This window comes from Gracilinanus agilis, chromosome 5 (assembly GCF_016433145.1).
Source record: "Gracilinanus agilis isolate LMUSP501 chromosome 5, AgileGrace, whole genome shotgun sequence".
Taxonomy (NCBI): Eukaryota; Metazoa; Chordata; class Mammalia; order Didelphimorphia; family Didelphidae; genus Gracilinanus; species Gracilinanus agilis.
In genome coordinates, this window is record NC_058134.1 from 43,628,607 (window position 1) to 43,645,316 (window position 16,710).

The following is a 16,710-nucleotide window of genomic DNA, read 5'->3' on the forward strand; positions in this document are numbered from 1 at the left end:
AAAAAAAAAACAATAAATACAAGAGGTTGAGAAAGACACATTATGTACATATTATGTACATATAATCATGTAGGCATTACAAATGAACATTGGAAGTAGTATTTTTAGGCTTTAATTCCGAGGAGGCTAAAGGATACATTACTTGTAACCTATCATTCAGTTCTGTGAAAATGGATACTGAGAAGGGTTCTCTTTTAATTGCTTACCTACATAAACATCAAACTCGGATTTCTTATTATTTTAACCTTAACTATACAAAATAAACTGATCATGATAGGAAGAATTGCTATTCAACAAGCAACTTACCCTTTCCAACAGACTCATTTCTTGAAATTCTGGACTGGTGTTGGATAACCGTTGTAAAGTATGTGTCAGATCATATGTTGTTGAAAAATAAAACCCATCCATGCTCAAGACATAGTTTATCATTGCAAGGAAGGTTTTGTTGTCCTGTAACTGGAGATAGTGAAGAACAAAATGAGCTGGTTAAAGGGTTCTCATTTAATTAGAGGATACATGAAGAAGAATGAGTCAGGAGGAAGGAAAGATCTTTAAAAAAATTTTTTTAATTAAACCACTACTAGAGACTACTGGTAAAGGGATAGCTTGTCTTCTTTTTCTATGGAGATGGGTTAGGAAACCTCCTTTATTGTCCTCAAATGTACTTTAACTCTCAAGAACAGAAAGGCTAAGTCAAAAATACTATTTTCTTTCATAAGAATGAAAGAAAGTTCTCATTGGTTTGAACTGAGTTAACACAACAGAATTTTGCCTTTAAATTCAAATGTCTGCTTCCTGATGAGATATTTCCTTAGCCATTTAAGCTATTCTTCCTAGTATAACTTTTGTATAATAGCATCTTTAATAACAGTGGGTAATATGTGTACAGGATTTTACATACATTATTCCATCTGAGCCCCTAACAATCCTGTCTGAGATAGGTAGTAGAGGTGTTATTTTTATTTTCCATAAGAGGATGTTGAGAACCAGAAGCAGAATTCAAACTCTCTGTTTTCCCTGAGTTACACTGACCCCAAATACCATACTTTCCCACTCATAACCCACCAACAGAAGCCAAGTAGAAGCAACCATAGTCAAGGCCATGGATCACTGGTAGACATGTTTATACATGGCAGAATGAAGAATACTACCACATAGCTAAAGAACAAGTGTTTCTGAAAGCAACGAGTCAGGACTATGGCACCCCCTCTCTTCAGTTTTCCTTTTGATGAGAGCAAGTGGGGTTAAGAAGAGCTGATCAGTTAACTAGGTGGTTCAATGGATTGAGAGCCAGGCCTGAAGATAGAAGGTCCTCAGCTCAAATCTGGCTTTGAATATTTCCTGTGTCATATAACCCCAATTGCCCAGCCCTTACTGATCTTCTGCCTTGTAATCAATATTTAATATTGATTCTAAGATAGAAAGGTTAAAAAGGGGGGGGCATGTGGCTTCTAGTGGGACCAGAAAACAGGGGAAGGCAATTTCTCTTGTTCTGGGTTCTGTTCATACATTTGGGAAGAGAAACACTGTTTTTTTAAGCTAAAAAAAAGTTGACAGATTTATTATATAAATACTATATTTTTAATAGTGATTTTTCTTTTTACAAAAACAGTAACTAAAAACAAGAAAAAGCTTTGTAATCTCAGTTCAAAGAAAAATGTGATTTAGCTTAAAATGGTAGTAAAACTAATATCAGATTAAATCTGGGATGAGGATGACTTACAAGCAATTACACAGTGTTTTATTATCCTTCATGGTTAGAACTTAAGATGAATGAGTATAGGAACTTAAAAATCTACTGCTGTAAAACAAACATGTTCCACAAAAATAATACAATATAATTAGGTTCTTAAAAACAATCTTAAAACAAAATGTCCAAAGACCTTTTAATTTTAACTTTAGGGGATGTTTGATAACTGGATGAAAAAGTTTTAAAAAATGGAATTTCTCAACACCTTTCCCATTTCCCCAGCCTTTTAAAAGAGACAGAAAAAATGTTTTTAATTAATGGACTACCTGAATATCAGTCAAATGCAAGACAGTCTTCTTATAAGAAAGGATATCAAAATCTGTTGCTTTCCATATTACATGACTGAAAAATTCACCTACTTTCTTCTTTTTGGTAATTACGATGAGGTAACTCCCTAGGAAAACAAAGGCATATTACGAGCCATTCAAAAGATAATTCCAAAGCAGAGAAAAACAATCAATTTTTCTTTAAAAAAATAAAAGAAATAAGAGCCATGCTAGAATATCTTAGGAATTGTATTTTTATAAAGACACGAAAGAGAAAGAGTGTGGTAAAGGGAAGAGGGATAGAGGTTGCCTCAAAGAGGTGCCCACTGTGGGATGCCCGGTAACTCAAGCTCCCAAGTGCCCCCAGTCAATTCTCTATGGCTTTATATTAGGGAGCAGGAGTCACCAGTTCTGCATTGATAGTTTCCTAATCAGTAGTTCTGTATCCTGATGAAATAAATCACTGAGCCAAACTCCCTCTGCCCAAAAACCCGACCACACCAAAACATAAACCAGTCATTTTGTTCATTTCAATGCCAAATGAAAGGTCCCAGCATCACTCAAAATGCCCTGTCTAAAGCAGCCTATTATTTGGAAAGGACAGACCAGGAAAGAGGTCTTTTCCTCCACCCTCTCACAAAGTGTGAATGGCCATTCATTTCATACAATTTGTTGCCCAGGCACACAGATTTGTTTGGGAGCCCTTCAGGGCTTCAGGAATAAGAAGAATCCAAGACTTCGACTGCATGATCCAATAACTGTAGCAAGAGATCCATGCACTCCCAACTCTGACCCTTTCTACAATGATTTCAGAATAGTAGGTCAAACAAAGTGTTTGAGTTTGGGAGCATCGTTATTTGTCTGTCAGCTAAGAGACAGATTTTCATTTGAACTATGTATGAGTTTGGGTGGAAGGGAAAGTCTGGATGGAAGGAAGGAAGGATTGAAATTCTTTTTCAAAATGGAAATGGGCTATTGTATGTCTGGAAGGGGCTAAAAAAAATAAGTCCAAGTTGCTAAGGACCCCAGGAAAGAGATCTAAGAGTGCAGTGGCCCCAAGTGTAAACTTTAGAACTGTAGTAAGTTACAAGGATGAGACAAAAGAGTTGGTAAAGCCCTTACATTTTCCACTCAGCCTTACCCCCTGTACCCATTCACCGTTATACATTGAAAATTAACTTATTTTTTAATTAAGAGAAAAAAATAATCTTGGAATTCACTAAAATTTAAAGTGAACCAGCTAGGAGTTTAAAAAAATGCCAATTCAGATTAAAATTCCAAAGATGAAGTTTTAAAGTAGAGCCTTAGATTGACAAACCAGGCATCAATCTCCAAGTACAGCAATCACAAATTGCTAATTTAATATAGTAAATTACTGTCCAAGACCCATAAAGAATGCAGGCATAACTCTTACTTAGGATCTACTAGCAACAACTTCTCCTCCTCCTCCTCACAGTCCAGCTGGCTTTCCTTACCTGCCACCAGCCGGATGGTTCCCAAGATACCAAATATTTGTCTTGTAACAGCTGACGGAGGAACATCTTTCTTCACTAGAAGGAAGAAGGAGAATCTATCAGCATTCGCTGTGTTACATGCCGAGATTACAAAGAAAGGTAAACTGAAGCAGGGGCAGGAGAAGGCATCTCTTTCTGCTCCTTTTATGTATTTCTTTTTAAGCCCTCAAACCGTCCACCCTAACTGATACTAAATTTTGGTTCCAAGACAGAAGGCTGGCAAGAGGCTAGGCAAAAGGAGCTGCCCAGGGTCACACAGCTGAGATGTGTCTGAGGCCAGATTTGAACCCAGGATCTCCTATCTCTAGGCCTCTCCCTCTCTCCATCTACTGAGCCAGCTAGCTGCCCCTCTTTCTATTCCTTTTAGAAGAATGGGAAGTTCACAGATGTGTAACACTGCAAATACAACATCTTGATCAGTTTTCCTAATTTTTTTTTCCTCTTCTTCCTCTTTTTATTAAAAAAAAAAACATTCTTTGTTTTATGGTATGGCTCTCAGGGAGATAGTAAGGCAATATAAAAACCAAAGATATCAATAAAATTTATGTAAAAAACAAAAAAGGATGAAAAGCAAAAAACCACCCCAGGCTTCAAGAAGCTTACATGTAAATAGGAATACACATGACACAGAGTGGATGGGAGGACACCATGGAGGGGAAGGCCTTAGCAGCTGGCAGAACTAGGAAAAGCTGTCCACAAATGGGATCAGAGCTAAACCTTGAAGCAAGCCAGGGATACTAAGAAGCAGAGGTAAAGAAGGGCATCCCAGGCATGAGGACAGCCTGTGGGTGCAAAGGCATGGAGGTGGGAGACGGTGCAGTGTGTAAGGAACAGCAAGGAGGCTGTCTGTGGCTAAGGGCAAGAAGGGGCCAGACTGAGAAGAGCTTTAAATGCCAATTCAAGGAATTCAATTCTGATTTGAGGTGACTGAGTAATAAGCACGTAAGTGGAGAGAACCATGGTCAGTCCTGGACTTTAGCAAAACCACTCTGATGACAGATTGAGGAGGGATCAACTAGAATGTCTTGGGGGCAGCTGGGTGGCTCAATGGATAAAGAGCCAGGCCAAGAGATCCTGAGTTCAAATATAGCCTCAGACACTTCCTAATTATGTGACCCTAAATAAGTCACTTAACCCACCCCCTGGCTCCCCCTTATTGCTCTTCTGCTTTAGAATCAATACTTAATTTCAATTCTAAGACAGAAAGATAAAGATTTAAAAAAAAAAATAAACAATTTTAGTTTGGTTTCAAATTAGTTTAATTAAATCATCATCACTGAATTGAAAGAGCCCCTTCTGGCTGCCTTATCGAACAAAAAAGCTGCCAAAGGAGCATTCCCAAACCCTAAGAATTCTGGCGTCACCCATGAGGAAGCCGGGGTCACTTCCATGCCAGGTTAGACACTAACTTGGCCAAAGACCAAGCGCCGCCGATGGGGAGGAGGCCTGGAGCTCAGGCCAAGCGCACCGAACCTGCCTGGCCTCCAAACAGGAAAAGGACAGGGACGGGAAAGCGGAGCTGGGGGGCCCCGGGACCCCAGGATCCGATGGGAATCGGCCGTGCGGGGAGGCTGCGGAGTCCCGCCTGCTTTCTCCTGGGATGTTTCCTGTTCTCAGCTCTGCACACGTACATGTTCAATGAGGAAAGGCTGCGTGACTTTCCACCCAAAGGTGGATGTTGCAAACAGGGAGGCTGAAGTTTGATGCTATCTAATTAACGCTCTCTAAAGGCCGAATGGGAAGTCTTGGAAGACTCCACTGAGCCAAAGCTGGAGGACCTGCAGGAGGTTTGGCTTTTTTGGTTCAGATACAGGTTGGACTAGTTGGTCTCTGGGGCAGCTAGGTGGCACGGCGGAGAGAGCACTGGGGCTACCGTCTGAAAGACTCCTATTCTGGACGTCAACTCTGGCCTCAGACACTTTCTAGCTGGGTGACCCTGGGCAAGTCACTTCACTCTGTTTGCCTCAGTTTCCTCATCTGGAAAATGAGCTGGAGAAGGAAATAGCAAACCATTCCAGTACCTCTGCCAAAAAAAAAACCCAAATGAGGTCATGAAGAGTCAGACCCAACTGAACAACAAAGTTGGTCTCTGAGGTCTCTTTCCTGAGATTGTAATATTAAAAAATTGTAGTACGGTACAAATGTTTCTGTCTGACAAAAGGTTTGAAATCTAGACAGAAACTGTTCTACAAAATGCGAATAGAGATTCTGGAAGGAAATTTTAAGAGCCAATGATATTTTTCTTTATATAAGATATAAGATTATGTACAAACATCTGTATCATGTGTAGCAATTAGTCAATGTGAAAATAAATTTAATTTTCTCTATTTTTTCCTAAAAGTTTCCTAAACCCTCTAAGGTTTAGGATCTGAGGATATTTCATAAGTCCAGACCTTATGTAGTAATATATAGCTTCCATTAATATATTCAAAAGTGCCCAGAGGCCCAATTAAATATTTCAATTCCTATGTTTAAATTTGTCGGGGGCAGCTGGGTAGCCCAGTGAATTGAGAGTCGGGCCTAGAGATGGGAGGTCCTGGGTTCAAATCTAGCCTCAGACACTTCCCAGCTGTGTGACCCTGGGCAAGTCACTTGACCCTCATTGCCTACCCTTACCACTCTTCTGCCTTGGAGCCAATACACAGTATTGACAGTATTGGCTCCAAGATGGAAAGTAAGGTTATAAGAAAAAAAAATTTGTCTTTCACCTCCAAGTTTTCTATTAGAAAACTTAATTTGTAATAGATTCATAGCTTGATATAGAATCTTCTTTTTGCATTCTGCTGTCTAAATAGAAATGCTCTTTTTAAAATGTTTAATTTTATAATATTTTTTTAAATTGTTAACAATAATTCTGGTTAATCTGCCGGTAAAATATTTAGTACATTTAAAAGTCAGTCATTTCTTAGACACAAGTCCGAAATACACTTGCACAGTGAAGCAAACTTGGCTCCACAACATTATGTATATCAATGAGGCATTCCAGTGAGGTTGATCATTTCATTTGCTATCACCATCCTAAGTAATTATAAGTATGTTCAAAACAAATAAAAACATACTAAAATCCTATCAGCTAATTCCCTATAAATGACACTGCAGGAATGTTTGTCAATTATAATCATCTTCCACATATAAGCCCAGAGGTAGTTTTTTTAAATGATCAACTCAATAAAAAGGTGCAACCTGAAATTCAACAGTACTTTTCTTTTAGATATTATATCAAAAATATGTAATACCATGAAGAAAATATACATCTAAAACTACACAGGGCAAACTATGTGATAAGGCACGTTCAGACAGTCATCCTCATCAAACTCAGAGAGATCTGGAATTTTCCTGGCTGAAACATTTTACGCAGACTCCCCACGTACCTGTGAGGGTCACCTCTGTGGAGACACGATCAATGACAAGCACGTCATCTACTCGATCATCACAAGGCTCTACATAAAATTTTTCTGGGGTCACATGCCTGAGGAGAAATTAAAAGCCAAGTAAGGAAAAGGAACATATTTCAGTGGTTTCTTTCCCACCACTTTGGCAGTTAATAGGAACTTGTTTCTTCTTGTTTTCATCTTTCCAACGTCCCCAGCAAATGAAGATTTATGATTGGCTACAGCATTCTTTCACGTAAACATTTTCTTGGGTAACTCAAGTCAACTCAGGCTCTGGCATACTCACTGCAGACTAACTGTAACAGCATCTCTGCATTTAATCAATATTCACTGGGTAGAAAAACTACAGGCCCTTGAATTGTGCTGGCAGCTACGCGATGACACAAAGAAGAACGGGGCTCCCCCTCCGATGGTGACTTACATACAGGTGTCCAACCCAAGTAGAAATGGATGCCTGAAGGCCACATATTGTCTGAGAAAACCACAAATGACGTCGTATTGCATTTTATTTTTATTTATTTTGTTAAACATTTCCTAATTATATGTTCAATCTGGTTTCTGCACACTCAGGAGGTAATGAGTTTGACATATCTGATTTACAACTAAGGCAGGTAAGACATTTACCCTTCAGAGAAGAGGTCCAGCTACATAAGATGAGAAAAGTCTTCAAAGGATGTCTGGACCTGGGGTTTAGCAGATGATTTAAACAAGATCCCTGACGTGGGAAACCTCTGGACATAGGATGGACTCTTAATGGCAGGTGAAAAGGTTTGGCTTACTAGCTGTGCACACCTTTTACCTAATTCTGCCAAGTGTTAGTTTTTCTATCTGTAAAATGAGGTGGTGGCTCTACACGATGTCCGAGGTCCCTTCTACCTTTAACAATGCATGATGTTAAGGTTTTGTTCGTGGCTGTTTGAAGGTTTCTGAGCGACTTAGGCGGGGGACGAGGTAAGGAAGGTAGGAAAGAAGGAGGTGGAGTGTGGTGCCATCAAAGCTATCCTTTAAGAAGTTTAACCTGGCAGCAGAACACCAATGAATTGGAAGACGGCAGCAGGATGACCGTCATCTACTATAGTAATTAGTATATTGCTAAACACATTTCTAGACATTTAATCGTGTCCAACATTAGCATGTCGGGGGTCCATAATTTTGTTGGTGAGGGAACTCCCACCAATGATGTATTAAAACATCTACAATTGGGTAGGTTTAGTCTTATGGAGCTGCTTGAGGCTCATCTGCCCATGGTCAGTAAGGTATTAAAAGTCAAAAGGCAAAACTTGAATCCAGGTTTTCTTGACTACAATTTCAGAACTCTATTCATTACATTTTTAATATAAATTAAAACAAATATTAGCCTAAGTAAAATACAAATTAAAGTAAATGCAAAAAAATGACTATAAAACAAGGTCAAATGTGAGATTTCCAATAAATATTTAACTACAATTGTTCTATATTACATTTTTTCATAAGGTAGTAAGAGTTAAAGATACTTCAAATTGTCCAAAGATACTTCCTTCCCTTACACTAACCTTATGACAACTTATGATCACAGAATATATTTTGTGTAATCATAAATTTCATTGAGTCAGCCAACTAGATCAAGCATTACTACACATATATAAGGCAGACTAAAGCAACAAAGCAAATAATACTGCCTCAAAAAGTTCACAAAGAATGTGCCCATGAAAAAAAGAGGAGAACATTTTGGGAATGTCTCCAGACCCGGCAGAACTGCAGCCGCTTTCACTTTCTAAAGTACATTTGAGAGGAGACTTACCCCTCCTCACCCCCATTCAAGTAAAAAAGATAAAACCTTTAAATTTCCCAAATCCTCTGTAATAGTACCAGATACAGCAAATATCTTGCCATATCACATCAGGAAAAGCCATGTGGAGGAGCTTTCGGCCTGCAATGTGTACTTTGTTACACCGCGCTGTATAATTTGTACAGTGAAGGTGTCTAAGTGGCCCCAATTGGTTGTGTGAATCAATGGTTCGTTTGACATCAGGTGAAAACAAAACCAGTTCTGGGTGTTTGTACACATTTGTACACTTACCCGTCTACAATGGGTAGAGAACACAGACTGTATCATTTTATCTTTAAACGCCGACAACTAGCATAGGATCTTGCCCCAAACACGGGGGCTTAATAAGAAGCTGAAGACACGAACACTCCCTCTCCCCAGTGCAAACAGACATCCAGGAAGGAGCCTTCAGCTCTGGCTGCCCCCCTCTGCAGCACCGCCAAGTCAGTTCTTTTATGCTGGACACTCATTTCCTGGGCCCTGCATTCACCTAAGCTGTCCCCATGCCTGAAATGTAATGCCTCCCACATCTGCCTTGAAGAATTCTTATCTTCTCAAGTGATGCAGTCACTTACTCCCAAGTTAAGTTTTCCTCATGCCCCATCCATTCTCAAATTGCCTTGAACATACTGCTCTGTGTACATGTGGTATACTTCTAGAAGAATATAAACTCTTTAAGGGGAAGGATTATTTCTTTTTTTTTTCTTTGCATCTCTAGCTCCTAGAATAGTGAACAGCACACAGTAGGTTTTAGAAAGTATAAAATAAATGGAAAAACAAAAACAAGTTACACATGTTTTGAACAAAAAAATACTGATGCTTCCAAGTCAACAAGAAAGATCAATAATCAGCTAACTTTGTACAGCTTACCTACTCTGTGCCAAACACTGTGCTAAGTGTTTTACAAATATTATTTCATTTTATCTTCATACCAATCCTGTCGGAGAAGCAGTTATTATCCCCACTTTACAGATAGGGAAACTGAGGAAAATAGAGGTTAAGTGACTTGCCCAGGATCATACAACTAGGGAGTGTCTAAGGCCATTTCTGAACTCAGGTCTTCCTGATTCCAGGTTCAGCACTCTATCTTTCCCTCCCTCTCCTTCTCCAGCCTCCCTATTCCACAAAGCCCTCTAAGTGGTCAAGTGAAAGAAAGAGCCAGTGATGAGGCAAAACTTAATCGCTGACTTATTTTAGGAAAGTGTCACAGCAACTACCACCTTGATGAGTCAGCAGCCATCAACACTGAGGGAAGACCCTGAACCCACAAAAAGATTACAACTTCCTGAAAGTTCAGATGACTAGTTAAATTTTTTTAGAACTAAAGTGTTTTTTTTTTTTAATTAAGGTATATTGTTGCTGTTGTTCCACTGTGCCTAACTCTTTGTTGACTGCATTTGGGGTTTCCTTGACAAAGATACTGAAGTGTCTGCCATTTCCTTCTCCAGCTAATTTTATAGATGAGGAAACTGAGGCAAATAGGATGAAGAAACTTGCCCAGGGACACACAGCTAGGAAGTGTCTGAGGCCACCTTTGAAGTCAGGAACACGAGTCTTTCCCCAACTTCAGGCTCAGCACTCTATCCATTGTCCTGCCCAGCTGCCCCAGGTAAATGCCCAATTAAGGTATGTACAGTACGTTGTTTTTTAAGAAATAATACTAATGTCCAAGTAATAGATCCCAGAAGGTAAACCTAACCAATATGCACTGGGAAACCAAAAACTTCACAATTCACTTTACTGTGCTATTTACTTTATCGCAGCAATCTGGAACTAAATCTGCAGTACTGCTGAGGTGTGTCTGTCCACATATAAACACACACAGCATAAATACAAACCGAATAAATGCAAACATTCATAAGGTCACAGACACAAGGCAGTCAGGAGCACCAGAAAGGCTTCGAGCACAAGCCGTGCTTCAGTTGAGTTCTGCCTTAGAGGAGGCCTGGGAGGCAGCAAAGGTTTAGAAAGCACACAAGCATTCCTGGTGGCCAGCCAGGGCAAGGCTCAGGGACCATCGTGAGCCACAAAGAGGACCGGCTGGTCAAGATCCTAAAGTCCGGGAAGAAGTCGGATGTCTCATGAGGCTAGACGTGTAGGCTGGGCCCCGATTGTGAAGGACGTCCAAAACAAACCTGGAGTTCATAAATAAGATTCATAATCACTCCGGAGTTTGCTCTTACTCCCCGCAGAGGAAACACTAAAGGAATAAAGAATGAACACCGTCTGGCCCATGATATGCCCTGAAGTGGACGGGCCGAACAGTTCGTCCAGCGAGCAGTGGGCGTAGAGGAGAGGACGACCAAGCTGGGTCCAGAACGGAGCAGAGAGAGGCCGGAGAGCCTTTGTGGAACTGCCCGATGCTTGTAAAGACCTCAAATGTATCCCCGAAATGTGGGCCCATCTTCTTAAGACCCATATTCTACTGGTGATGTTTTATGGCTACTCAAGTGGAGCTCAACCTCAGCGAAATAAATGGCCAGAAAAAAGGAGGAGCCAGGAACCAAGGAAAAGGGAGGGGCGCAGCGAGACAGAGCACGTACTAGTGCTTCCTATGACTCAGGCGGGGTGGCCCATATTTACATCCCATCTTCATGCCATGTCAAGAGAATGCAAAGAAGACAACCGGCATGTTGGGTGAAGCCCCCACGACAAGTTTATGGCCGTCTGGAGCCAAGACTCCACAGGATGGATAGCCCTGATCTCTGAAGGGAATGCCCAAATCGACAAGATCAGGCGCATTCGTGAGATAAATCCAAGGCCCCGTGCTAAGCGCGAAGATTACAAAGGGGAAAAGTCCATTTCTGCCCTCAAAGAGCTTGCATTACACAGGAAATGAAATGCAAAAGAGTTCTGAACATGCAGGATAAACTGAACAGTATATATTCTGACCAAAATACTTGGTTAATAATGATTAACAGATTTCCTTCATGACTGACCTGGAAAGATATAGGCAAACATTATAGCTTATTATTTTAAAAGAGATTTTTATTCTACATGTGATATAAAATGCATAAACAAAATATAATTTTTTATTTATTATAAAAATACAAAATTTACTGCCAAAGTCAATATTAACATATCACTAAGTATGTAGGAGTCTCAAATGTGGAGGTATACACATTCTTTTTTACAAAATAACTGAGCTTTAGGTAGAACCAAAGATGTGGAAAAAATATTGCTCTCATTAAAACAAATATGGTATTTTTATGAATCACTTTTGCATAATTAACATATCTGATGATATTCTTATGAATCATTTTGTACAAATAACTATACAGTAATGCTTTTAACTGGAAGGCACAGATGAATTAATTTTCCAGATAAATGAAATATTCCTCCAAGTGCTAAAACATTTAATTTAATATTTTTTACAGAAATACTTCTAAATGTTATGTATATTCCTGCCTTCTTCAACTACATGTAGTGAACACTGCTAGCCTGTTTTTGTACCCGCCTTTGCAAACATCCATGACTGTACTGCTCCGTAATAAGATGGTGCCCCCCACATTTGAGCTTCAGGAAAGTTTTCAACTTCCTTCTTATACTGCTAGAGGTGGGCACTGATGCTTCTCCTAGCCCAGTGATGGGAAAACTTTTTAAAGAGGGGCCAAAGGAAAGGAAATACTCATCTGTCAGTCTGTTTCTAAGGCAACTCTTTGGAAGTTTCATTGCACTGTATCCTACCCACTGTATTCATCAGATTAGGAATAATGTCCCACAGCTGGATACAACATTTCAGGGGGCCCCATCTGGGTATAGTTTGCCCATCACTGTCCTAAGCCATTTGATTTTGCACTCAATTCTAAGCCAATAAACACTGATCGAGGAGCCACCAATTAAATTAAAAGAAACAAGGAAGCAGGTTCAGTGATGCCTCTGAGGTCTCTGTTCAGGTCTCTGAATTTTCAGGTTCTTTAGGGGTTCCTGGTGGTTGAGCAGAGTTCAATTCCCCTGTGTTAGATGTGATAACTTCATCTTTTGAAAAGATTATTTAAAAATAATCAGAAAATTTCTATTAGACTTTTGGACAATGAATCCCAGAAAGTGATGCTCAGTCAAGGGCTGCGTAAAGCCAACTAAGATGTCATATTTCCTTTAAGAAGTCAGAATGCTGTTGGCTACTATAGATTAGAATATCTAAACTCTTAATCAAAAAAATTAATATGTTGTTGGTATTTGAAGCTGATTAACTAGAAATTAGGCTTTCTTATAAAGACAAGCATTAGGTTATTTGACATAACTGCTGCATTCTAAAATTTGCCTATGAAGTAAATTTGTGAAAAGTGAATCCTACACTTCTATTTTCACTATAAATAAAAATCATACAGGGCTCTGTCTGCATAGTGGGGGGGGGGGGGAAATTCCCTAACAAACTTGTTCTGGCAAAGTTCCCTGCTTGGAACAACGTGTTTTCTTCTGGCAGCTGAAGCCTTCACCTCCCACTCCTCTGGCTTGCAAGATCTCCTCAGCATTGGCTACTCTCTAATTCCTTTCTCCTTCCTTCTGTCAGATAACAGGAATTATTCTTATCTAGCACTAACCCCAGCTCCTCACTCACAGCAATCTCTTACCTCTTTCTCCCATGCATTTGTAAATATAACAACTAGGATACCCGTTATACTTTACCCATCAATGTGCAGTAGATTCTTTCTTTTCCAGAAAAGCACACTGCTGCCCCTATAAATTCTGCTCAGTAGCCTAGAATCATGGAACTTGCCTTGCTAGCTTTATAAAACAATCTAATTCTTGTCTCAGGTCATATTATATTAGGGAATATAAGGGGAATATATTTATTATAAAAGAAAAGACTAACAGATCCCAAGTTTAAATGTTAGTTGAAAAAATCCTTATTAGTGAGCTTTTCATAAATTCTCTTTTTCCCAACTTTAACACCCACAAGAGGAAGCTGGGTGACTCAGTGGATTGAGAGCCAGACCCAGAGATGGAAGGTCCTGGGTTCAAATCTGGCCTCAGGTATTTCCAAGCTATGTGACCCTGGGCAAGTCACTTGACCCCCAATGCCTAACCCTTACGATTTTTCTGCCTTGGAATCATAAAGATTCTATGCTCACTTTAAAAAGCTTACCAGGGCAGCTGGGTAGCTCAGTAGATTGAGAGCCAGGCCTGCAGACAGGAGGTCCTAGGTTCAAATCTGACCTCAGATACTTCCCAGCTGTGTGACCCTGGGCAAGTCACTTGACCCCCATTGCCTACCCTTACCACTCTTCTGCCTTGGAGCCAATTGACTCCAAGACAGAAGGTAAGGGCTTAAAAATAAATTAATTAATTAAATTAAAATTAAAACAATAAAAAGCTTACCAATCTTTTTTTTTAATTGTCAAAAAGCAATGATCACTAAATGCCATGTTAAAGAGCATAAAAATGACTTAATATCATTTAAGGTCAAAAGAAAACACAGACAAGACAAGAGAAAGTCATGGGGAAAATATCCACACATCAGATCACAGACATAAGCAGGCAGGGAGTACCAAGCCCTCAAGAATTTCTCAACTTCCCGAGCTGGCCACTGGCTAGACTTCATCAAGCTCTCCCCCAGTTTTCCCCTCCTGGGGTCTGCTGGAGAGAACAGGTTCCTGAAGCTGCTCTAGGCAGAGGTTAGAAGGATGGTGCTATCATACGGACAAGGAGGCCAAAGAGAACAATCTCTCTGAAGAAGTCTTAAGGAAAGTCCTCAGTGGCAGTGCCTGGCTATTGATGTCTTAGAAATTCCACCTGTTCTGAGGTCTTTGTGACCAAAACTTGAACTCTGTCTTCAACTCCAGGCCCAAAGCCCAGAACTCAGCTGGGTTTGAGGACCTGTTGAAGCTGCTCACCTAAGACATCAGTATGAAGTATGGTGAGCTATATCTCCTTAAAGCAAACAGCTGGCAGCTGGTAAACTCAACCCCTCCACCTTCCAGAAGAAGGAAGAAAAGAAACCACCCTGTCCTGTGCCAAAGAAGCCAGTCAAGCCTCAACAGGGCTGAATCGGGACAAGGCCATAGACTCTGGGGACAAGTAGCAATAGGAAGCTAGAAAGCATCTCCCTGCCATCAAGAGAGCCTCATCAATGCAGGCAACCAGAGGGCAGGCACAGCACTGAGATCTATGTCCTGGAGGTCCAAACCTGACTTTGAGACAACAAAACAGAAAAGAGAAAGAATCTACTCAATTTTTAAATCAGTGAAGAACAAATGAATTACTCCCCCACCCTCCAAAAAAGTATGGAATAAGAATGAATAATTTTGCACTAAAAATTATATTCATACTTTATAAAAATTAGTAATTCATAGTATTCTGTTGTGTAGGATAAGCTCACTACACCCCACAGCCCCTCCTAGAGAATTCACCCCTTCCAAAACAAAAATGATTAGATTTTATAATTGCTGCACCAAAAAACAATATTTTGTTGGGGGTTTATGGGATGTTAATTAATAAATCCAATATTTAGCATAGCATTTATGCATGATATATATGAATATTTTTGCTGCAATATTTTGCTGCAAGCCTTTCATTTATTAAAATGGTCTAAACAGTCTACCATGGAAGGCAGAGCTGCTATTTCTAGTATGATGACAAATTTGGCTGACCCAACCACAATTTGTTCCTTAATGTCTCCTTCTGAGGTCTTCTAAGGTGAGAAGTGCTAGCTTACAATGAGAGGGAAAACTTCATGTGGGCCTAAGGATCATTATTTCTGTTATATTTTTTAATAAATGTGTTTCAAAATGATTTTCATGAATCCTTAATGATTTTTTTCTTCTACAGGATAAATTTTCCCTTTACAAGAAGACAATTCAGACAATTTCTATCTTGAATATTAAGAATATCTCAACAAGGGTTTCTCAGTGGATTGAGAGCCAGGCCTAGAGAAGGGAGGTCCTAGGTTCAAATCCAGCCTCAGACACTTCCCAGCTGTGTGACCCTGGGCAAGTCACTTGACCCTCACTGCCTACCCTTACCACTCTTCTGCCTTGGAGTCAATACACAGAATATCTCAACAAACAAGAAAAGAATACCTCAACAAAAAGAATTGTATCAGTATGACATGAAGGCAATTTAAAAGACTATCAGAGAGCACCCAAGGGGGGAAAAAGTTTATATTAAAAAAACAAAAAACAAACTTTATGGGGGGGGGGGGGGCAGCTGGGTGGCTCAGTGGATTTAGAACCAGGACTAGAGATTGGAGGTCCTAGGACCAAATTTGGTCTCAGACACTTCCCAGCTCTGTGACCCTGGGTATGTCAGCGCCTAGACCTTACCACTCTTCTGCCTTGGAACCAATACACAGAATTGATTCTAAAATGGAAGGTAAGGGTTAGAAAAAAAAACTTATGAAACAAAATCTATCTTGTTCTACTGTATAAAGCATAGGAGACACTGAATGTTTGTTGATTGGAGAGAATAAAGCTTACTAAATTTTTTTAGTATTTTTATTTTAAAATTTAAAATTATATTTTATTTTATTATATATTTATATTATGCATTTTATACATATATAATATATTATGTTATTTATATTATATATTTATTTTATTTTTATTATTCTATAAAATTCATATCATAGCTACAAATTTATAATTTTATAATGAACTACAATTCTTAAGAAGTTCACTCTTTTGTCATTCAGGTGGAAAATAAACAGCTTTTGCCACCATTCTCCTATTCTAAATTTTGTTGCTGTGGTTGTACACTTATATTGAGAACACAAACACCATGGTTTCATGGCTCCCTCTGGAAGAATTATGAAATGCTCAGATAATATAAGAAAAGAGAATAAGCAAAAGCTCGATCACTGGAATGAGAAGATCATGGGTTGAAAACTTCTAGCTTAAGGGCCAAATTGGTCCGAACTTGATTTCAAAGCAGGATGTTCCCCTGTCCCTGAAGCCAGGTATATCACAACCAGACATATACTTCAAAGGATATCGAAGACAGAGGGGAAAGACACATTTAAACTCAACAAATACTCATGGCA

The 16,710-nt window shown here is 39.5% G+C and overlaps 1 protein-coding gene across 1 annotated transcript in view; it reads right to left on the reverse strand.

Moving 5' to 3' along the window:
• Positions 1-16,710, reverse strand: part of SACM1L (SAC1 like phosphatidylinositide phosphatase) — a 50,024-nt gene that overhangs the window by 23,291 nt on the left and 10,023 nt on the right. Inside the window, exons 2-5 of the mRNA XM_044678613.1 lie at positions 6,902-6,999; positions 3,492-3,566; positions 2,017-2,144; positions 307-456 (exon numbers count right to left, since the gene is read on the reverse strand). Of these exons, the coding sequence (XP_044534548.1) occupies positions 307-456; positions 2,017-2,144; positions 3,492-3,566; positions 6,902-6,999 (451 nt within the window). The remainder of the gene's footprint in view (positions 1-306; positions 457-2,016; positions 2,145-3,491; positions 3,567-6,901; positions 7,000-16,710) is intronic.